The 24,431-nt window shown below is 33.9% G+C and overlaps 1 protein-coding gene and 1 pseudogene across 2 annotated transcripts in view; one reads left to right on the forward strand and one right to left on the reverse strand.

The window, feature by feature from the left end:
- Positions 1-16,370, forward strand: part of MSR1 (macrophage scavenger receptor 1) — a 61,035-nt gene extending 44,665 nt beyond the window's left edge. Inside the window, exons 8-9 of one of the 2 annotated variants that reach the window (XM_004682455.2) lie at positions 5,277-5,465; positions 16,191-16,370. In XM_004682455.2, the coding sequence (XP_004682512.1) occupies positions 5,277-5,465; positions 16,191-16,324 (323 nt within the window). In that variant the 3' untranslated portion in view covers positions 16,325-16,370. The remainder of the gene's footprint in view (positions 1-5,276; positions 5,466-16,190) is intronic. The other variant, XM_012724824.1, reaches the window with a different exon arrangement.
- LOC105853607 lies at positions 14,063-15,907 on the reverse strand (annotated as a pseudogene).
- Positions 16,371-24,431: the final 8,061 nt, after the last annotated feature.

A 24,431-nucleotide genomic window follows, 5' to 3' on the forward strand; every position in this document is an offset into this window, starting at 1 on the left:
AAGCAAAAATTTGTACCTTATTGAGTACAGAAAAGATATTGTGAAGATATGAGTCTAGTGGAGAAAATATACCAGTTTACTCTGTTTGGGAAGTGTAGGTTTGTAGTACTGTGGGAGCTTGAAAAGGGAAAGCTACATAAACCAGGGGATTGAGAGTGGAAAAACAAAGCTTTGTCTGTGTGTAGAGAAGATGCAGTACAGTAGGAGGTTAAGGGAATGTTCCAGATAGGAACCAAAGCTCCATACAATAAAGAAGAGCAAGGTTTATTTGCAAAATATGAGTAATTAAATAGCTGATAAAGAACAAAGACTCCTTGCTCATCATGGGCTAGAAAGATAGAAGGGAGCTCCTGCCAAGCCCTGGAACAAGTAAGGTCACGAGTAATTTCTACCTTTCTTTCTATAAACATTTTTGGTTTTGCATGTCAGGTTGTCTTTGTCTTTGACGTAATCTGTTCAACTCCGCTGTTATGAGGTAAAAGCAGCTGTACACAATATGTAAATTAATAGGTGTACCTGAACTACAGTACAACTTTATTTACAATATAGACAATAGCAGGGAATTGGCTCAGTGGTACTTATATTGTTTATTGATTGCTGGTTTAGAAAGGTCTCTTCAAAATAGTAGACAATAATGTTTGGAAATAACAAAGACCAAATAAACTCACATCTGAAATCATAGAGTAGGACTTATCTACTGCAGAAGCTTATGCTAATTGGTTCATGATTCCTCTTTGAGAAGGATTAGATTTAAATAGGGAATTAGTAAAGATATTTTAATAAGCTGAATAACATTAAAGATGTTATAAATTAATTTCATTGCTCTCTTCACAAAGCAGAGACATCAAAATTTTCAAAACTAATAAAAATAACTTTGATATCTACATGGCATTATTTTAAAATGCACTATTTTTTTCTAATTCTCATAAAAATCTTGAAAACACATAAGCCTTGAAGACAAGATATGAGTTTTATTTAAATTATACCCAGGAACAAGGAAGAGGCCTGACACAGAAAAGTTATGTTTAAATGCATTTTATGAAGAGTAAAAGGCACTTTCTTTAACAGTTGAAAAATATGGTTCTAGAGAGGTTACATGGTTTAAGAAATTTGCAAAATCAGTATCAGAGCATCACTGCAATCTAGATTATCTGACACTGGATTTTAAATTTCTATTATGCTCTACACTCATTAATATAAAAAAGAATATGTGGCTATTATAATTAAATTCATACACTAAAATGATTATGACTCCTTCTTTGGAATGGACTCAGTATCTGCTCAACAAGAGATGCCTTCCCACCCTTACCCAGGAAGGTCATGTTAATACAAGTGACACTGCATTATGGCCAAGCTATTTAGTCCATACGTGGATATCTGACCCAAACTATGCCCTAGAAAAATATCCCTGGTTATTTTAGAAAAATCATTGTAAAAGAGAATAAAATATAAGTTTAGGAGTTATTAACCAGTATGTTCTATCTCTTGCAAAACAAAAAAAGAGAAAAGAATGAAGAAATTTTTTTTAAATTTATTTTTAAGGATTTATTTATTTATGCATATACAACTGGGGTACAAGCCAGAGGTGCAGGTGGTGAGAGGACACACCAGAGACAGAGTGGGGAGCAGAACACTGCTGAGGGGAGCAACAGTCGGGTCAGGAAAGGTCTGCTGCACCATATGGGTCACCTCCTGGGTGGGGTTAAAACTCATGCTGATGTGGCTTTAGCTTCTTAATGTGGTGCTATAACCCGCTGTGCCATCAGGGAGGAACCCAGAATGAAGCAATTTACAGAGAGCTGCTTGGATTAAAGCTAGAGGGAGTGCCCTTAGTGGCTTCAAGTCTTGACTCAGCTGTTTCAGATACATGCAAATACAACCTTATACCTGGTATCATAGGTGATTCCATGGTCCCCAAATATATTATCACTTCCATTTTGGCTATATTATCATTTCCATTTTGGCTTATATTTCAGTTATAATCAATTAAAATGTTATAGTTACTACAGAGAGTCATTCAGTGAACACAGAGAAATATTTATCAATTGTATACCTAATTTAAATCTGGAAAAGACTATATAAAATTAAGAGGAACATTAGGACAGATGACCAGAAAAAATATATTATTGACTTTTGAAATTTTAGATACAAGACAAAATTATACAATTTTTATTTATACTATTTATTTTTCAATGCCAAAAAAGTCATAGGTATTATTTATATCGATATGACTATGCATAGGTTAAACTGAAAGACAATGTTGTAATTTAGGCTGATCAAAATAACAAAATGAACTCATCTCTGTAACTTAAATGGAATACTTGAATTTATGTGACAGCGATTCTTGAGTGTCTGTGGACCAACTTGAGACTCTCAGGGATCAGCAAAGTATAGTCACTTCTCAGAATTGACTTATAATTGAAAAATAGGTGGGAACCATAATGTAGCATATACAGATGTCAAAGAATAATTCCACATAGAGTGGTACAGTGGATGTGAACTGGCCCCATATAATTCTGTATACCTGTCTACTACAACCTACCTGTAAACTAAAGTTAATATCAATCATAAAAAAGAAAAAAGGAATGACTACATGTAAATAAATGTTGAATTAAAATGCTGCATACCTGGAACATATATGTTATGAATCAATGTTACCTCCATAAAAAATGTACTTTAAAAAATACTTGGGTGACAAGTATTACCCTATCCAAACATTTTTGACCCCAAAATATTCATAAAGAGGGCTTACTCTCCTGCAGAATCCCACAAGCCTACAGATTACAGTGGATATCTGCAGCTATTCTTTCTTGAATAAATGAGATCCAATGTTTCTTAAAACATTGGCAGATGTTTCTCATATAGCATGCATCCTCATTAAATATGTAATATGCCCTAAGTTAGTGTTTCTCAAAGTGTATTCACTGAACCAATAGCATCAGCATTGCCTGGGAATTGTTAAAAGCACAAATTATTGGACCCCACTTAAGATCTGAATCAGAAATATTAACTTGAGGTGAGGAATCTATGATTCTGACATACTGCTATCGATTGAATTACACCCCCCCACACACACACACATACATAGATGCACTCAGAAAATTATGTTTGTGTCCTAAACCAATGTGATCATATTTGAAGGTGGGATCTTGGGAGATAATTAGGTTTGGATGAGGTGGTGATGTTAGTAGTATCAGTATAAGAGACCAGTGAGTTTGTTCTCTCTCTTCCCATGATCATTCGCTGAGGAAAGCCCAACCCGGAAGAGATGGTTTCTAAGTACAAGTCAAGAAGGTGATCATACCTGGCCCTAAATCTAACCTCACTTTGATCTTGTACTTCCTGGAATCCAAAACTGTGAATAATAAATGGCTGTTGTTCAAGCAACTCAATATAAGGAATGTTGTTACTGCAGCCTTAGCTAACAACCACACTAAAGTATGAAATTACTATTCTAGGGCAAGCAAGTCTTTTTAATAATATTTTGGAAGGGTTAAAAATGCATACAACTGAGATAAGAAACTCACAAAATGAAGAATGAAGAATATATATGAAGAATATATGTGTGTGTAAATAAAATGCATACTGACAACACCGATATATATCTGGATAATTAAACAACCAGGTTCACATAACCAAAATCTTTTGACGATGGTGTCTGTTTTGTTACAGCATCATGAAAAATATATTATGCTTGAGCCTGTTACTTTTGTGAAAAAAAAATTTGGAAACACTAGTTAATACAACATGATTATAATCTTTTAAAGCTTCATACATTCTACTCTTGGGTGATTCTTTCCTATTTTCTTAGATAATTATAGTGAATTATTGGGTCGCCTAAATATCTTATTGGATAATTGAGAGCTTGAGTACTACAATATCAAATTATTTGCTTTAAAGAAAATGTTTTAAGCTCTTATTTACTGAAAAAATTATTTATGCACTTGGACATGATTACATTAATTTATTACTTAGCACTAAAATTATATTTTAGAAAAATCAAGAAATAATTGTAATTGTACAACTATTAGCATGAGTGGTTTAACTGGTTGGTTTTGTTATAGAAAATTGCTTATTTTGTTTGCACATTATTGGATTACTGTTTTAACAAAATTTACTCCAACTACAAAAAAAAAAATTTACCGAATTTTTTCTTTAGTAATTTGAGCTCTGAAAACCATCATCCTAAAACTTAATTTCCAAATTAAATATTTTTTGTTGTAAAAATCGCATTGGCTTGCTATACTTCAGTGTCCTTCAAACTTGCATTTAAAATGGTATATTTTACAAAATATATTCACTAGAGTTTATGAGCATTCAAATATATTTTTATTTAGTACTGACTAAATTTAATAAAATCTTTGTCACTGCATTTATTCTATTCTTCAGTCAAATGATTTTAAACAAATACTACAATTGTTTAAGTTATTTAAATAAATCAGCTCTTGAAGGGATGTTTTGTAATGTTAATTTATGTTTATTTATATTCACTAGGCCAAAAATATTGTTGGCTTGTAAAATAGGAAATAGTTACTTTTCATATTTATGCAAATCTCTGCATGATTAAGATTGGAAAACAATATTTTATATACAGCAATTTTGATTGACATTGCCAAACAAAATTATTTTATAATTATAAATAATGTACTTCTTCACAGTTTGTTCCTCTAGTGATTTCTCAATATATGCAAATGCCATCTGATTTTTACCTCATTGATTTTCAAGCATGGAAAAATAAAACACTTCGGAACAAAATCTGAGGGCCTTGTAACAAGGGATATCTGGTTTTTTCAAATGAATGTTGATATTCCTAGTGAAAGATAGGATTTTTATTTATCTATTGTTGTCTATATGTTGTTAAAATACTTCTGCCTTACCTTTTATATTATTAAAAGTTATTAGATTGAATGTTTCATGTTATCTGTTAGTGTGTCAAAAAATAATGCAAGACTTTGTTATACATTTTTATAAATAGTATGAAAAATCCATTACACTTAACAGACTTGAAACTGCTGGATTTTCAAGTCATTGTAAAGTAATACAGAGTTCTTTAAGTATTCTCTGATATACAATTTTTGTGTTAAAATACATTTTAGCCCTCAGGCTTGGAGTAATGCAATGTGTGCAATGAAATCTTTTACCAATAGGTGGTGCTAGAAAGTTTAATATTTAATCCAATAGTTGGCTTTACTGAAAAACTGCTAAAATATTTTGTTTTGTTTTTAGATATTATGAAATCATGTGAAAATAATTAACCCTTGCTTGTTTTCTTACAGTTCCACTGAAGACTGTTCGACTGGTTAGTGGTGGAGGCCCTCATGAGGGAAGAGTGGAAATTTTACATGAAGGCCAGTGGGGCACAATTTGTGATGACCACTGGGAACTACGTAGTGGACAGGTCATCTGCAGGAGTTTGGGCTATCCAGGTGTTCACAGTGTGCACAAGAAAGCTTATTTTGGACCAGGTAATTAAAAATACATGTTTTTAATGAAATGTAGTCATTCTCTCATAGTATAGAGAAGGAACAAGGAGAATGAATGGAAAAAATTCTATGTAGGACTGTTATTTCCTTCAAATAGCTTAATCTTGTTTTATTATCAGAGTTAAATCATACATAATTTGACGTCTTAGTTTATTCAAAAATTTATAAAAGTTAAGGCAGAATAGCAAATTTTGCAATGAATTTGAAATGACTCCTATATAGTCTTAGATGCAGGAAACTAGGATTTTCTTAAATGGCTTTCTGTAGAAATAGAGGTAAAAATAAATAACTATTAAAACAAGGGCTTGTATTTTCAGGCAACTATTATTGTTCAAATTTTATTTAGACTGAATCAGCTAGCTATAAAATATTAACACAGAGAAAAAGAGAGTGATTGAAAAGCAGAACAAGAGAAATGTGTGAATTATTGACAAGGAATGGCATACTCTGGCAAGCTCAGTTTATATATCTATATCTTGTAGAGGTCTGAGAAATACCATGTTTTCATTTATATTGTCTATTGTGACACTAGAGAAGAGGGTACCAACTTTTGCATTTACTGCAGTGATGTCCCAGGGAATGAGACAAATCATTATTTCATGATTAAACACCTCTATTCTGAATAAATAGTGAAACCCATGAAAGATAAAGAAGTAATTAAATAGCCTCGGTGTATCTACCACTTATGACTTACCTTCCTTTAAGGAGCATCACATTAAATATGTGAAGAGAGAGGTTACTTCTCTTCTATTTGAGGTTAATAAAACATTGAATTATTCTTTATTATTTGCATATTTGTGGACTTTCACCTAGTGATACACTAACCTTTTCTACCATTGTTAGAATAGCTAAGAAAAGATTTCGCAGGGGTCAAATATTTGAACATACATTTGTACCCATTTTTAAAAATAAATTGGCCCCTTATAAGCCTTTTATGTATAAACATACACAAATGCTTTAAATCTGAATGACAAATTACAAAAAAAAAGTAGCTGCATATGTAATACTGGAATTTTAAGGTCAATATTTCCTATTTATTTATCTTACTGGCTAGATCTGACAAATAATTCACATATCAAATATACATATATATTTGAGTTTTTGATCTTATGAGTTATTCTAGTTAAGTATGGGCAAGAGGGAATCATCTTCAAAATTATAGAGATAAAGTAGCAGTATTACTGGACAATTTTATCTGTAGTGATAAAATAGGAGATTATGCCAATGATCATTTCAGTATATTAGAACAAGATAAGTAAGATAGCATTCTTAAATTCATGAAAGAGATAATTAAGTAATATTGTGCTACATTCATCTTGTTAAGCAAGAATTATGTGCCAAGTATTGTGATAAATAGCTAGGTAGTATTAATAATTGATCACTACAGCATTCTTCATTCTTCTTCCTAAATGAATTCTTTTTAATAGATTTAAAAGAGAGATTTAGGACCCTCCCTGGTGGTGCAGTGGGTTAGAGCACAGCACTAAGAACCTAAAGCCACTTCAGCATGAGTTCAGTCCCTGCCCTGGAGGTGACCCACGTGGTGCAGCAGACCCCTCCTGGCCCGCCCGCTGCTCCCCTCAGCACTGGACTTAGTCAATCTGTCTGTCTGTTCCCCATTCTGCCTCTGGTGAATCCTCTCGCCATCCCTGTAGCTCTGGTCTGTACCCTAGTTCTGTATTTTATTTATTTTATTAATAAATAAAAATCTTAAAAAAGAGAGAGATTTAAGCAGAAAATCAGATTCTAAAGTCTTCAGAGACCAGAAACAATTATCTAATTTCTTGAAAAACTAGAGAAGTCAATAGATAGTAGTGATATTAAAAGTTTCTGCACTCAGATTTGGCTCCTAGCCACCAGTTTTTTAATTTTGCCTTAAAGGATTGACCAAAAGAAACAAAATAATTAGAAAATATCCATAATTTTCCATAACCAAATAGAGCTTTGAAATTTCTAAATTTTCCACCTCTAGGATATTTTTTAGAAATTTTCCCACTGGTTGAGAAATGTGGCAATAAAGTCATTTGGATCCCTTAAAATTTACCTCCTGTGAAATATATTAAATATAATTAGGTGACTTCTTTTTTTTTTTTCTCCAGAGAAGGGAAAAACAAACAAACAAACAAAAGCCATGATCACTTCCTGGTCACTGGAGAATTGAACAAATTAGTCTAAGTCATTTAAAATACTAAATTGCCAATCAGAGTTTCCATAATGCTATCCAGGGTGAGAATCCATTTGTATGGTAACAGATTCATAGCATGAAAGGCCATTTATTTTAAGTATCTAATTCTATAAATGTTTCAAATAACTCTTAGAAGTCATATAAACTAATAATAGAAGGCATATAATTCTCAGCCATAGTATTCACTGGAGGGTGGCTAAAAATTCTTCAGTCTTAGAAATAACAGTATATGGATGATTTTAATTCACAATTGTGTGGGTTTCTGTAGAAATAGAAGTAAAAAAGAAATATGCTTTCAGACAAACATTATTATTTAAATTTTATCTGGCCTGAGTTGGCTAGCTGTGAAATATTAAGCTTTTTTTTTTGACAAAATGTAATTTGCCAATTTATATGATTTAGTGTATATAGACTAGATAAATAGCTTAATCGAAAAAGAGAAATATTCCTAAAATACCTCTCCTCAAGGTGAGCTGTTTTATATAGCTTACATTACCCACAGTTGACAGTTCTGATTTAGCTCTGTATGAAAAAAAGAAGTCTGGGGGTAACTTTTGTTAATTTATTTTTGTTTTTAATTTTATTAATTTCTTACAACATGAAGCAAACCTGTAATCAATTACAATCAGAAAAACAAATTCAGAGCAACACTAGTTATAGAGTCTAAAAAGGTTTGGCAATTACACCATTAAGGCAGAATAGGGAATAAGATGTTCCACTCAGTTATATTTCTTCTCTAAAGTTAAAGACTTGCCATAGACTTCAAAGGTGTTTTTTCATTTAAGTTCAAACACCAGTGGCAAACACACAGTTGGACACTATTGTCTTAAGATTGCATTAAGTTTAAGGCCAGTCTCACAAGTGAAATACTCATGCTCTCACAGCTTTTATTCACATTTGCTTCTGTCTATATGGATTTCTGGACTAAGACATTGGTTTGAAAGGAAGAAAATAAGTATTCTAAAAATACTGGCAAGAAATGTTTTCTATTTAAATAAGTAATCAAACAATAGAGTTTAGTCTTATGAAATTAGCCGGCTACATGGAGACTATTCTCTCAAATTTGCTGTAGGTAGATAAGTGCTTCTTTAGTGAAACTGTATATTTATGATAGTGATTCTATACATTCTACTATAGTTTTTTTTATATAATAAAATAACCAGGATTTTGACTTTTCTTCCACATGTTCAAGTGCCTACTGAAATGAATTGGAAAGACTAGGAGTTTTATAATTAAGTAGATATGAGTTGAAACCTTAGCTCTGCTACTTATATCTCAGAGTTTCAATTTCCTTTTCAATATCTTGAGAATAATAATACCAAACCAGCAGATTTATTTTGAATCTTAAATGAGTTGGCATATAGGAAATGCCCAATACAAAGCCTGGCAAAGATCATAGCCATCAACAATACCAAACTGTTAATTACAATTCATTTGCCATCCTTTTTGAAAAGGAGAAGACTTAGAACAGCATAATTTTGTAGGGTGATATTGATGATGTTGCAAGGGTCATGAAGTTGAAAGTGATTTTCTTTTGTACAGAAGTATAACTGAAGAAGCAGACTGGGGGTTGGGGAGACCTCTAATATCCTTCCCACTCAGAACAGACCTAGCTCTTGTTTCAGCACTCGGCATAGTGTTCAGTACCAAACAATTGAAGAATGATCATGAGAATTTAAAAATTATAAAGCACAATGAGCTGGGATAAATAATAGAACTGAGGTTATTTGTTCTGGAAAAAAATAGAACCTGAAACAAATTTCATGATCTGCTTCATTGCACCTTGTATTTTAAGACACAGACTTAAAATGGTAAGATGATGTTAGATTAGACATGGCCAATAACCTTTTTATGTAAAGCTGTTTAAACTTCTTTTTTTTTTTCTTTCTACATCTCTACCATATATTTTCAGTTTCACTCAGTAGAAAAGAAAAAGCAATCTGAATACAGGCTAGAGATGGAAAAAGAAGTACACAAATATATGTGACTGGAAAGGAAGTGTAGAGAGAGAAGCAGAGAAGCATTGTGGTTTTAATCATCTGCTATTCTCTTAGGAAAGCCAAAAGAATCAAATTAATGCTACATTATATATTACCAAGATTGAAACAAACAAAAAAATAACGTATCTCCTCTATAAGTCTACCATTAAGAAAATACAGTTTTCTATACAGTTTTTCCCTCTCCTTTCCCACCTGGTTTTAAGAGCAAAACAGGCTAAACAGAGATATTACTTATTAGCCTTAAGAACAATTAGCTTTGCAGCTGCAAGGAAAATGAGTTATAGGACTAGAGCTTAAAGTATGTTCCTTTATTTATTTTTTAAGAAGACTTATTTATTTGTGCATACAAGAACAGGGTGCAGGCCGGAAGTTCACAGGGTGAGAGGATTCACCAGTGACAGAAGTGGGAAGCAGAACAGTGACTGGCTGAAATACACTGCTGAGGAGAGCAGTAGGCAAGACAGGAGGGATCTGCCACGCCATATGGGTCACCTCCCTGGTTGGGGATGGAACTCCTGCTGCAGTGGCTGCAGATAGCTTCATAGAGCTACATCTTAACCCCTTGTGCCACCAGGGAGGCCCCAAAGTATGCTTCTTTACATAGATTCTTCCACTTTATTATACCATTACAGCTTTTGCATAAAGCATTATGTTGCTCCTCTCCCAATCCAGTCCCCCTCTCATGATAAATTAAGGAAGCAATGCGAGAGCATGGAAACTAAGTCACTTCTCTTCCTGTACAGTCTTTCCAATGTCTTGTCCCAGGGGTCTGCCTGTAGCAAATTTGAATGGGCTTTATCAGATGATGGTGCTACCTCCTCCCAGAATTTATTCCAGGTATAGCTGGTCTGTGCACTAATGCAGGTAGTAAGACCTAGAACTGGAGCTCTCTCATCTTTTAAATTTGCAGGTATTTGTGCTGTGAGGCTCCAAACTTCAAAGCAGAAACAAGCTAATTCTATCCATAAATGCTATCTTTCATACATCACCCCTTTCACATTACATAATCAGTTTCTAAGTAGAATTATAAAAGATACAAGAATAAGCTGAAGGAAATCAAACCTATAAATGCATTGCTGAACTATCCTTTAATACGTGGGAGTAAAAAAAAAATCTAAAAAATAACTATTTCAATGTTTACTATGTGATTTCATTTATTGTTCTCAGTGCCTTTAAAAAATAAATACACATTACAGTTCCAGTTTTTTAGAGAAGGAAAATAAAGCCATAGATATCTCACAAAACTTAACCAAAGTTACATCGTTATTATGGTGGTTGGTGGGGAAGGGTTAAGGTTTTTGCATTACCCTATCTCTCTCTACAAGTTTGAATGTCTTTCTAGGTGCTTTATCCTTATAAGTTTGATTTCTAAAAGTTACTTCTTGAGAACCTTAGAATTGTAGAATTTTAAAGGTTAAATGAATTCTTAGAGCTATTTTATACTGCCTACATATGCTACTTCTACATATATACTAAAATTAAGGCAAAATAAGTGGCTTCTCCAGAAGCACAAACATGGAATTTAGAACCATAATTTAAGTTTACCCTTTCTCTATTTTGACTCTATTTTACTTTCAACTTTAATCCAAAATGCAATATTTTTCTGAAAGGAGAGGTTCATGACAAATCACTTCTTATCTGGAAGTCTTAAAAGTGATACAAATACATGATACCAAACCATAACTGGATTTAGTTAAAATTCATTCGGTCACTTTTAACCATTTGTGATTTTTGCCTAAGAACTTTTCTATTCAGAAGCGAATGTAGATGAAGAAATAAAAATACATCTGAAATATACTTATCAATTTTTCATAGTTTTACACCAACAGAAGGGATAATTTACAAATAAAAATGTACAGTGATAGCAGGAACAATAAAATCCTTGAGTAACAATTTTTACCTCAAGAAATAAAAGCAAATTTATTTTTTAACCTTGGAGGATTACAGGAAGATAAAATTTTATTAATCTAATGCTATCTTTATATTAATGTTTAATGAAGAAAACAATTGGGAATGAGACGGAAAATGTGTATTAAATAAATTTTCCCCCTAGGTTCAGTAGTCCTGAACATATTAATATAAAAATAAAACAACAAATCTTTGGAAATTATTTTTATTACTCTACTTGGGCTACTTTGTAGTCCATAAACAGCAACAAAACTTGAATGTCATCATCGTGTGCTACTTGGTTTTATTCTCTCTGATATTTTGAGAAAGTCATTCATCCTTCCTGAGTCTCAGTTTACCTGTAAAATGAAAACAGTTGCCATTAACTTACAAGGTTTATGGAATGCAAATTTAAGATATTTATATGTAAATATAAGACCTTGTTGATGATTGCTAAATCCTCCTCACATAGCAAAAGACCAGAGTTAGTGAATGATGTAATAGGTTTTGTACACCCAGGTGTTTGTTACTGGTAGGGAAGCATGGAATGGGAATTCGGGGTGTCAGATGCTACTATCATTTTTGCCACTAATTACATGCATTGGCTTCAGTTGTTTTATAGACCTAAAATTGAAGCTGTCACTAAGGATGTCTGTCTGAGAGAGAATAAACTTTGATTTGATTCACCCATGTAGGTATCCAAATAGATTTGCAGAATGACTAAATCTAATGATGGAGGGGATTTGAACAAACCATTATGTAAAGGCACTGGCTCTAGGTGGTTGCAGTGTGAGAATATGACTCCATTGTACAATAGCTTTGTGACTAATTACTACATCTGCAAGTGGCAGAATGAAAGGAGCACAGTCCTTTGGGTATAGAAGCCATGGAGTCATATCTTTCTCATGTTCCCAGTTACAGCCTTAGTTTTCATCAAAAACTTCTTTTTTTCCTGTTTTTACAATTTCTAAATGTCCATAAGTGTAATAAATACAATTTAGAAATGTCCCATTACTTTGGGTCTCTTCCATGCGAGTATAGGATGAATTTTACTATTTGAGCAATTATCACTTGTCTACATCTTTGAGTCTTCCCAAAAGTCTGTAGAGACATCTTTGAGTCTTCCCAAAAGTCTGTAGAAACACACACACAAACATGTTTACACACACACACACACACACACACATACTCACAAGTACAAAAGGTCCTTGCTATACATAGTAAGAGAAAAAAGGAAACCATAAATTTTTCCTAGCAAGGTTTCAGATTTTGAGTTTCTTTTACCTGAACATTTTCTGTTTTAATCTGCCTTAAAATTTCAAGTCAAAAGGTCCAAAACTCTTATGAACATTTCAATAAGTACTTGAATTTTCCAGATCACTATTAGTAGTCTTCAGTCAACTTTGGAAAAATCGTTACTTTTCAAATAGAAATATTGTATTCTAATTATTTCATCTATATAATATTAATTAATGTATTATATATGTATACATTACACATTATTATATATAATATGTATGCATAATGTTCCTAAAACAATAAAATTTGACTCTTGGATCTTTTCAGTAAAAGCACAAATTATTCAAAATGTAACTGGATGCACCAGTTTCCTTTATATGTTGAAATCAAATTTCCTGAGTAATTCTAAGAGTAAACAAAAGAACAATTCTTCACATAGAATGTGTATATAGAAATCTATTAACTACAGATTTCAGACTTAGAGATTCTACTTAGATTTAATGTCTAAGTTTCTGCCAGGCAATAGAGTAGTTCTGATAATAGCATTGGTATCTCACAATATAAAAATCAAGCAAATTTATAACATTATTCCAGCTTCCTTTCCAACTTCGCCAGTGATTCCTCCTCCCCTAATTAATATTTTAGTATTTTAGATGCTAGGAGAATGTTAACTATATCCATATATCAAACATTTTCATGCTGCTGCTCTCATTACATGGGATAACTCCTTTACATTTTTTTGTTTGTTTGTTTGTTTTAAACCTTTTGGTATAATGAATAAGCATGTTTGTTACCTAGATTTTACATAACATTTACAGATGAGGGAATTTCTAGGCCCAAACAGGAACAGTAAGAGGAAAAGTATTACTGCTGGGAGGTATATATATCCCCCATACATTTTAAGCCTAAGGAACGCAATTTAACAGCAGAAAACACCACACACATATCACTTTCTAGACTAGATAACTGGAGCTAGAGAAAGAGCAGAAAACTTGAAGTTCATGCAGTTACCACCTGGTCTCCTCATCTTGATAATGTACAACCAAGAGAAAATTGTGTTTCTTTTAAATAAGTTAGAGTTAACCTCCCTGATCCTAAAAGTGAACAACTATTATTGGTAACAGACCAAGGGCATTTGCTACAGAATGCTATCCTGGACAAATATGAACTGTTAGTACAGCGAAGAAGAAATTATAGAGATATTCTTTAAATATCAGAAACTTCCGTATCATGGAGTAAAGCTGTAGATGACTCCAATTCCCAAAGCTTTAGCCTCCAAATTTCCTGTTAGCATTTGTACCCACCAATGCTCCCCATACTTCTAGTATCATTTGCTGAGTTATGAGATGCATCCATCCTTCCAGGATATAAGAAACCTTTATTTTATACTCCCCATTAGATCTCAAGTTCACCAGTTATTTCCTTTGACAGGTAGGTCTTTTGATGAATTTGCAGGTTATCTTTTTTGGTGGTGATTTTGTACATAAGATTGCTTTTTGTGCTACAGCCTTTACCAGGGAGAAACCCAGCTTCTTGCAAGGAATCGTCATTCAGAGACCAAAAACTGGTGCAGACCCTGTAGGAGGAGAAGCACTTGGTGCCTTCTATCTTTTACCACCTTGTTGAGTCTATTTTGCTCCAGCTAGTTGGCTTGTCATAAGGTCATCTCTTCCTCTGAGGCCTTTGAAGTTGCTTGATTCATTAAATTGGATATCTGAATTTCCTTCTGCTGCTCAACATGCTTTTTCTTTCTTCTAATTGTATCCCATAACTTTCAGTCTTTGGGTTTGTACCAGGTGACTTTTCTCAGTGAGAACGCTACTTCTGCCTGCACATCTATCCTATGCTTTCTCATTGGCATCTTGTTCAATAAAAGTCATCATATGCTTAATCTGTTCTTGCATATCAACATCACAAGTGATACTGAAAGAGAAGGTAGGCTAGAGGGCAAATGGATCACATTTACAAGGGGTAATGAAAAAGCCTTGACTTTTTTTTTTTCTCAAATGTATGGAAAACTTCTATCCATTTTCTTGGGATAGCTCTAATGTTACCCACATTTTGATTACAAAATCTTCAATATATGCTAACTTATTCATGTCTTACGTGTACATACTATTAAATCATTATGCACACTATTGATGATATATATTGTTAACTTGTATTTGAGCTTACTGAATATTTGAAAATATCACTGTGCCATTACATATGTCTCTTTGAAAAACAAGTCTTCATTCAAGTTTTACAGTAACACAAAGATCTGTTTCTAAGTTGAATTTATTTCTAAATGTGTTTTATATAGCCCTTGGGACTGAAGGAGAACCTTTCAACATCATATTGATCCAAATAGGGAAAAATACATTATTGATTATGGTTACAGTATAATCATAATATTTCTTTACCTTCTACCAATAAAGCAAAGGTGTTCATTGAAATTTAACCGCTAAATCATCAGTTTCTTGTTGGCATGAAATGTTCTTAGAAACTCATGAAGTGATTTGTAATACTGTATGTTTACCAAAACCCAATGTAATAATTCATATAGAAGTTTTTCAAAGGTTTTGTTTCCAAATGCATTAAGTATAAAATAAGAGAACTTTTATATATGTGATACATTTATAAAATCCTCAGAAAATATCAGAAAAACATTTCTAATCTTTTATTTTTAAAATTGTCTTTCTTTGGCATGAGCACCTTTGAAAATTATAGTTGTTTTCTAAGTCATTGATGAAATAATGTCCTTATCTTGAAAGTAAGTTCAACTTACTTAATTAGTTAAATATCTGTGAGGGAGCTTACTATGACAGACATTGTTTTTCCTTCTAATGTGTCTGAAGAAGAGCTCAGAGAAATGTGTTAGCTCTGTCATTTTCTTGTTTCCTTATGTTTACATTAACAATCCATGTTTGTGTTTTTTAACTCTGTGAATCCATTGCTGATTGCAGTTGTCTTAGTTTAATGGGTAGTGTAGTTAATAACTAAGCCAGGAAAACTTGAAGTTCATGCAAACCGAAATCCACTGGCAGGTAAGAAAAGACCTGTGTATTATATTATGTAACAGATATAACTCTTACAGATAGCATTTGGTCATTAGGACAATGATACTTATCCATTATGATTAAAATTTATTTCCCAATTATTTCAAAATAAAATTGTTTAAGTCTCTAGAGAAAGCCAATTATTTTTCAACTCTGATTTCCTAGAACTCTATATAATACTTTGTATTAGCATACACATTGACAGAGTATATAGCTTTGGGGTGTCAGGTGATTAATTTTTCATCCCTAAATAGAGAGCATAGAACTTGTATATGCTAGTAAATAAATTAATGAACCTGCCTCGCTCAAATATAAATGCTAAGTATATTTAATGAATTTGTTATGTCTGATTTTGCAGGTACTGGCCCGATTTGGCTGAGTGAAGTATTTTGTTTTGGGAGAGAATCATCTATTGAAGAGTGCAAAATTAGACAGTGGGGTGCAAGAGACTGTACACATTCTGAAGATGCTGGGGTCATATGTGCTTTATAACGTATCGTATTTTCACTCACATTTGTACAATCATTGTTACAAATTTGATTTTAAAGTCAGTTTCATGAATATTTAAATGATTAAGATCATTGTGCAAAGAAATAGAATCAAAATTAAAATCACTGAGTAAGTAGGCTTCATACTTGGCAAGTCTATATCTGAACTATTTGAACTACTAGAGACTTTTATATGAAATTTTCAAATATAGTGGCATATATTGAATATACTGCAGTTTAAAGTTTCTAGGTTACAAATGACAATAACAATTGAAACATGGAATGATCATTAGTTCCAATTCATATCTTTACTACAAGTTTATGTATGTTACCTTTTTTGTCTTTTTAGTTGATTTGAATTACTTTCTGAATAATAAGGGGTTGGGAAGATTTCTTTTGTACCAAATTTACAAAATCTCCACTTTCTACATGTTTTTAGATTATAAAAATATTGTCAGCTAGTAAGATCTCTGAATGTGCAACCACTTGGCTGCCAAATAGCAATGTTAATATGTTTTAGCTAGGGAGCTTACTTTACATGATTATGTATTGACATTTTTTTTTGTGTGTGCTTTTTTATGGAATCCTGAAGTGAGTTGTAAGTAGGACATAGGAAAAAGACACAGGCCCACCATTGCTAACTGTGTTCATGTAATGGGTAGATGAAAATTGTCATTTTCAGCATGGAGTTGGTTGTGCATTTTGTTGTTCATTTTAAATTAAGTCCAATAATTAACTTGTTACAGTTCTAGGACACTGCATTTAAAAAGTAAATATATCTAATTACTACAATTTAACTAAAAGCTTGCAAATGTCTTATAGTAGAAGAAAGCTTCAACTACTCTTTTTGGAGGAGAGTTTTTCATGAAGTCCATCAAACTAATAGGCAGAATGAGAGGCATCTTCACCCCATAGGGTCAATAATCCCAAACCTGCCAAAGTAGTACTTTAGTAATAGCCCATCCCCAGGGTTCATACCAGCATGTCAAAGGACACCCCAGAATCCAATGACTATAACCCATTGTCCAGGGATACAGGCAGAAAGACTTGTCATTCCTGCTGAAGTCAAACTGAATCTAGTCTTAACCCTGAGAACATAATTTCCAAGTTTCCTAAACCCAACCCAAAGGTACAGGTGAATGGAAAGTAATTCTAGTATGAAATGGCTTTACTGTTCTTTCTTTAATGGTAATAAACAAAAGTATGGGTTTAAGCACTTTTCCATATCCTGAGTGCTCACTTCACAAAAGAATAAGCAGATAATAGGCCCACTGTCCCAATACTTGTACAATTGCCATACTTGTAATTAAGAGGAAAATGGAACATGGGGAACCTTCAAAAAGACTGGAAACGCACTTTTATTGCATTACATTCTATTTGTTGAACATTGGTGATTTTCTCCAGCAGTGTAGTTTTTTTTTTTTTATTAAGAAAATGAACTCTGAATCTAGACAGACTTCCAGATCTTGGATTTACCTTCAGTTAGGCATTAATTCTCTGTGATCCATTTCGCTGTCTAGGTATGTTCTACATATAACAAAAAAGATGTATTAAAGGGATAAACAGCTTGTAGGAGCTATCTGAGATCAGGATCCATGTGTTATGATTATTATATTGCTATATGTTATTGATATATATGCACTGATTTCCTATTTGCATCTTTAAAACTAATAAATAATATAAAATTATTTTGTAATTAAGTTAATATATTAAATTCAGTGCAGTCTAAAAAATAAATTAACTGGGCCAATGTAATTTGTGAACTTTACTTAGTTTGGTAAATTGCATTAAATACTGATGGAAACAGTAATTTGTGATCTATTAGGGAAAAAAAAAGAGAATTCTAGCAGATAAACCACTTGAGCAGAATCAATTGAATTCTACTCATTTGCTACCATTAGAATTTTTTTCCTAAGGGGGAGAAAAAAAAAAGTAAAGTAGTAAATAGGAGTACTTGAGACTTGATAGCCAAATATATTACCCTTATTTATCTGAATAAATACATTTAAACCAAAGCTTTTAATTTTTTCCAAAGCTCTTCAATCATGGTAGTTTATTCTCAGGTAAAGCACCAACCTGAGGAAAATGTATAATAGAAATTATATAGCAATACTTGTAATTAAGAGGAAAATGGAACATGGGGAGCCTCAATGATTTATGTGTGAGCAGGGTTGTAGTGATACTTACACCCAACCAATCAATAGTAGGAGACACAATTTTACCCTCATTAAATAAGAATAATAAGTATTATTTACTTTTCTAAGTTGGAAAAGCACAAGATTCATGAAGCTCATTTCTAAATGAAATCAAGATCCTCACAAAGAGGAGGAAAAGAATGAATATTAAATAGACAATTAACAAAGAAAATATGATGAGGAGGTAGTCAAGTTCAGATTTCTTTAAAAGAATCACTGAAATGGAATATGGTGATTTTATGAAGTATCTAGTATTAGATATAGTTATTTTTCTCATCAAACATATAATCATGATATAGCCTGACTTTTTAAAACAATGAATTTGCCTTCCGCTTTTTCTTTAGTGAATGTTAGGTAATTGATTTTTAAGTTCTTTTTTTATTTTATTTATTTATTTTAAAAATTTATTTATTTGTGCATACAGAACTGGGGTATAGGCCAGAGGCTCAGTGGCGGTGAAAATCTTCACCAGAGACAGAGTGGGGAACAGAACAGGCAGATCTACGAAGTACACTGCTGAAGGTAGTAGCGGGCAGGTCAGGAGAGGTCTGCCACACCATGTGGTCACCTCCGGGGCAGGTGGGAATTGAACTCATGCGGAAATGGCTTTAGATTCTCAGTGCTATGCTTTAACCTGCTGTGCCACCAGGGAGGGCCTTAAGTTCTTTTTTTAATCAAAACAATTTTCTTATCACATCACACAGTGAATATTAAACTCCTTTCTAATACTTATCAGCTCTTAGTTTACAGTCTTTTTGTTACAGGGTAGCCCAGAGTGGATTGGACCTCCTGTCTGTGGGGCCTCACCCGCGCTCACAATTCAGTTATACTGCAGGGACACACAAAAGGGTCAATAACGGGTTTATTTACAAAAGGGGAAAGGAATAGGAAACAACCCAGGGAAAGAGAGCGGGATACAAAGTAACTGGAATACCTTACCGGCTTGGCTGACTGAACACACTGTGTCACTGGGTCCAGAGAGCTGTTTCCCAAGCAAGAGAGGGAGAGATGCAATTGCACCCTATTTATCCCCAAAATGTCCCAGAATTCCTGCTAGCTCCACCCTTGGGTCCTCGCAGTTCTCTCCCTGGTACGGCTGGAAATTGTAATTTCTAATCACTGGAGTAGGATGTAGGGTCCAGAAAGCTGGAGTAGGGGGTAGAGTCCATAAGACTCTGCAGAGTTCCTTTAGGACATCCTTCCCCTTAACAATTTATATTAGAAATTTATTTATGTTATTTTCAAAGATTATTTTTGAACTTTTAGTATTTTTAACAAAGGATTCATTTTAGATATAAGTAATTATTTAAAACATTAAACAAAAAGGATAAATGGGGGTGCATTACGTCAGTAAAACGGTGCAATAAGCAGCACTATATGCTCATGCTCCACAGAAACAAAGAAAAACAGTAAATACTATCCTAATAGATTTTTTTCAGGACTCTGGAAATTCATCAAATTATCTACAACTAAGCAAATGCTGAATCAAGAAAAAAGCAACTCTAGGTAGTACCAAAGTGTTGTGGCCTTTTATTCATCCACTACTGGATGTAGCAAATGTCTTGGCTTTGAGCTATGGAAACCTATGTTCCCATTTTGGGATCCAACTCCCTTGTTTCAGAGGAAACAGAGCAACCCTTCTTCAAAAATGATTGAGTATGTAGGTTTTCACTTGTGTTAGGGTTACCTGAAGGTTGATGCAAGCATTCATCTATGTTTTGCCTTCCCCTGAAACTCAACCTGAAAAAGTAGCAAGCTAGCTTGAACACACTGCATGACTGAATTAACAATCTTCAAATGCCTATGGCAAGAGTGCAGTTGAAATTTACAATAGACTGCATAAATCTTGGTAGTAAAAACAAGGGAGAGTTTCTTTGGGAAATTTGGATATTAAAAAAAAAAAAATCAAGTGTACAGGGGATTTAGAAAACCATGCGCATGCCCAGGGCAAAATGTACACAATAAAGACAGCAGAATACCCTCAGATTTTATCATGGGCTGAACTTTAAGTTCAGGCAAATTTAAATGTAGCAGGAGAGTTCCAGAACAGAGTCAATTTGCAATTACTCTGAGCAGTGTTTTGTTGTTATCTTTTGTTTGCTTATGCTCTTTTGTCAACGTGTTTCTGTTTTTCAGCTTCCAGCATTCAAAAATGCTAGTTGAACACAAACTAAGGAACAGAGACTTCAGTAACACCTTTGAAAGGAACACAGTCTTTGCAAAGATAATTTAGGGAAGTGCATAAACAAATGAACTACTTCAGTCTTCAACAACAACAAAAGTGTAAGCAATTTTGGAGCGTGGTGGTGCGTGCGGAGCCTGTTTCTCTGTTTATATAATTTAAATGACCAGTGTCCAACCAATAAATATCACAAAGCATAAAAAGAAACAGGAAAGTAATACTCTGAAAGGAACAAAATAAATGGACAGGAATGATACTGTGGAAGTCTAAATGTTGGACTTACTTGACAAACACCTTAAAATAACTGCTTAAATTTTCTCAAAAACATAACTAAAGAAAATCAAAATTCATGTATTAAGGATATAAGAATATCATTAAGATATTCCCTGGTGGCACAGTGGGTTAAAGCACAGCACTAAGAAACTAAAGCCACTTCAGCATGAGTTCGATTCCCACCTGCCCCGGAGGTGACCACATGGTGCGGCAGACCTCTGCTGACCTGCCCACTGCTCCCCTCAGCAGTGTACTTCATCAGTTGGCCTCTACTTCATCTGCTCTGCCTCTGGTGACTCCTGCACCTCTGGCCTATACTGCAGTCCTATATGCAGAAATAAATAAATCTTAAAAAAAAAGGAAAAGTTACCAAAAGACAAACAAAATTTGAGTCCTTAAAGTATAATTTCTGAAATAGAAAATTCACTAGGATTTCAAAGCAGAATTGAACAAGCAGAAGAATCAGCTTATTTGAAGGTAGGACAATTGCTATCATTGGGTCTGAGAAGCAGAAAGAAAGAAGAATGAAGAAAAATAAAATGAACCTAAGTACCTGTGGCACACCATCAAGTGGATCAGCATTTTAGAGTCCCACAAATAGAATTTAGTGAGGAAAGAGAGAGTGAAGCAGAAGAAAGATGATCTGGAAAATTTAATAGACAAATGTCCCAAATCTGGTGAAAGACATGAATATACAGAGATAAGAAGCTCCAGTAGAATAGATTCAAAAAGGCCTACACTGAGACACATGATTCAGTAGGTACAAATGAATAACAGTAAAATAACCTTTTTTTTTTTTTGTCAGAAATTACCCAGTTTCTAGAGGGAAGTAATGCCAAATTTTCTTATTCTCAATCATGTTTTGAGCTATACAGGAATGGTCTTAATTCTCCCATAGACTTGTCTGGAAGCCACTGAGTAGATAATTTTCTGTAGTTGGTTTATTGAGTGCAGTTCTGTGTATCAAAAAATATGAACCACATAGAAGGGAAAACTATTCAATGATCTCTAACTAATTGCCTTAGTAAATATAAAAATAAATACAAATAAACATGACTTTAAAACGGAAAGTATTCTGCAGTGTCAAATCCATGACAAAAGTAATTGTGATGTGTTACTCGACTTTCCCCTCTTCTAATCTGCTACAAAACTAACACAAACCCCTACATCACCTAGGCTAGTCCTGTTCCTCCTCCACTACTATGCTGGAGCTTTATTCTGTCAATATAGCTCTGCTTGAATTGCATTTTCCAGCACTCTCTTTCCTCTATTGTTTTCATGTATCATGGGCCACAGCAGATCTTTTAAAGGGGGCTGGGTAACTGAGAGCTTTGCAGTGATCCAAGCATAGTTCTTTTTTTTTTGCTCAGAAAGTCATTGTGGGACCTCAGGACTCTGAGACAGCACAGTTATTGTCATTGGTCTGTTGGCTCTTCTTGTTTACAGAACAGCAGAGTTTGGAACTCTTGAATTTCCCACTGGAGTATTCTTTCAGGGCTCTCATTTCAGAGCTAGGTATACATTTAGTTTCATGATGAACTCCTCACTTCTCTTACTGGCACTTGAATCGTCAAAGTGAGAAATTAATGCAGGTTCCAGCATGTCCACCTGGTTCCATTTTGCCCCTGTCTCCTAGCTCAGGTCCAGCTTCCTTTAGAGATTGTTGACCCTGATGATTCTGATGACTCAGCAGCAGGCACAAAACCAACAGATTTTCACATACTGCTTAATCAGCATCCAGAATCCATAATTAAGTAGGACCAGGTCTCTTGAAGTGAAAGGAATACTTGCTTTGGATAGTGACACTGGGACCATGGGAAGAAAAGTGGGCAGGAAAAAATGGGACATTTAATAACTGTAGTTATAAGCTTCATACTTAGAATCTTTCTAACAGTTTATAAAGCATGCAAGGGAAAAATAACATTATTTTTAAATATTTTGGTTGCTGACTTGGATGGAGCTGGAAAAGATCATGCTTAGTGAGATAAGCCAGAAAGAGAAAGAAAAATACCGGATGGTTTCACTCATAGCAGGAGTATAATGGACCAGGCGAGAAAATAGCAAAAATAATGAGCAACCATATACCAGAGACATTCTGTGGGGGCGGAGTGGGGAATGGGATCAAAAACGGGGGAGGGGGGAGGGAGGGAAATGCACGGGACTATGGTGGTGACACAGGGGTGATTTGGTGATGGGAAACCCGCGGGGATTACAATCGAGATGGAAAAAAAAAATGTGCAAAATGATGTAAAAATAAACTTTGAAAAAAAAAATATTTTGGTTGCTGAGCTGTGCTTTCCAAAGGTATACTGCCTATGGTTTATGTTTTTGTCTTTGAAGGAGAAACTTAATCCATTAACTGCTATTTACTAAGTGCTTTCTCCAAAAACAAGGAAAGCCAGTGTGCTGTTTTAGGAAAAGCCTAATATTTATTAGAAGGCCGTAGGATGTGTCTATGCTGAGACTGAAACACAAGGGTCTAGGTTTTAGCAATTATGTAAAATACTGCAGATTTTGCTATGAAAATGTCAAGTGTATAGAGAATGAAAGGGAAATTTGCAGATCATTTTTAACAGCTCTAGAATTGAATGTGAACTTAAAGCTCTTTGGGCTTCTTGATTGGAAAATTTTATGACTTATGTTTAGAATAATTTTAGGTTATGGATTAAAAAAAAAAAGCTGAAAGACATTTGTTAATCATCCATGAGAAACCTCCCTAAGGCCAAATAAGTTCAGTCAAACCTGCTGTAAAGCTTTTTAATTGCTTCAAAAAAAGTTTCTGATGCTTCATACTTACATCATTTCCCTAAAAAGATGAGAAAAGTTAATGATATAAATTGCTCATTTATTTTGTTTTATTAAATCGCATGAAATTGTTCTACTCTAAAGTTGTTCTTTTGTTTTTTCTAAAAGAAAATAAAACATTGCTGTTACTCTTAATAAAGGTCTGTTAGGAAAGGAAGGCCTGAAGTCTTGTAGACAACATGGCCTAATTCTAATCAGCTGCCAGAGTGATTAGATGATAAAAGGTAGAGCCTGAGAAAGTCTAGGTTTACAAAAAGGGAAGAAGGAAGGAGAAATCCAAGGAATGGCAACGCTGTTATCATCGCTGCACTGGATTTATGAGGTAGGTCAGTTTGGTTATTTTTAAACATCTTATGCTAAAGAAATGAGATAATCATAACTGTGGGGTCAAGCTCTTGGGAATAGAGTTATTTTAGTTATTTTTTATCTCAATATTCAAAGTCAACTTCCTACTTAAAACAGAATTCACTCTATATGGCTGTTGATAATGGAATCAAGCAATTTTAGTGAACAAATTTGTGGTATAAAAATTTCCTGCCTGTGGCCCTCCCTGGTGGCGCAGCGGGTTAAAGCACAGCAATGAGAATCTGAAGCCACTTCCGCATGAGTTCGATTCCCGCCTGCAGCCTGCCCCGGAGGAGACCACATGGCGAGCC

The sequence above is a fragment of the Condylura cristata genome, unplaced genomic scaffold (genome assembly GCF_000260355.1).
Source record: "Condylura cristata isolate star-nosed mole 26May11 unplaced genomic scaffold, ConCri1.0 scaffold00014, whole genome shotgun sequence".
Lineage (NCBI taxonomy): Eukaryota > Metazoa > Chordata > Mammalia > Eulipotyphla > Talpidae > Condylura > Condylura cristata.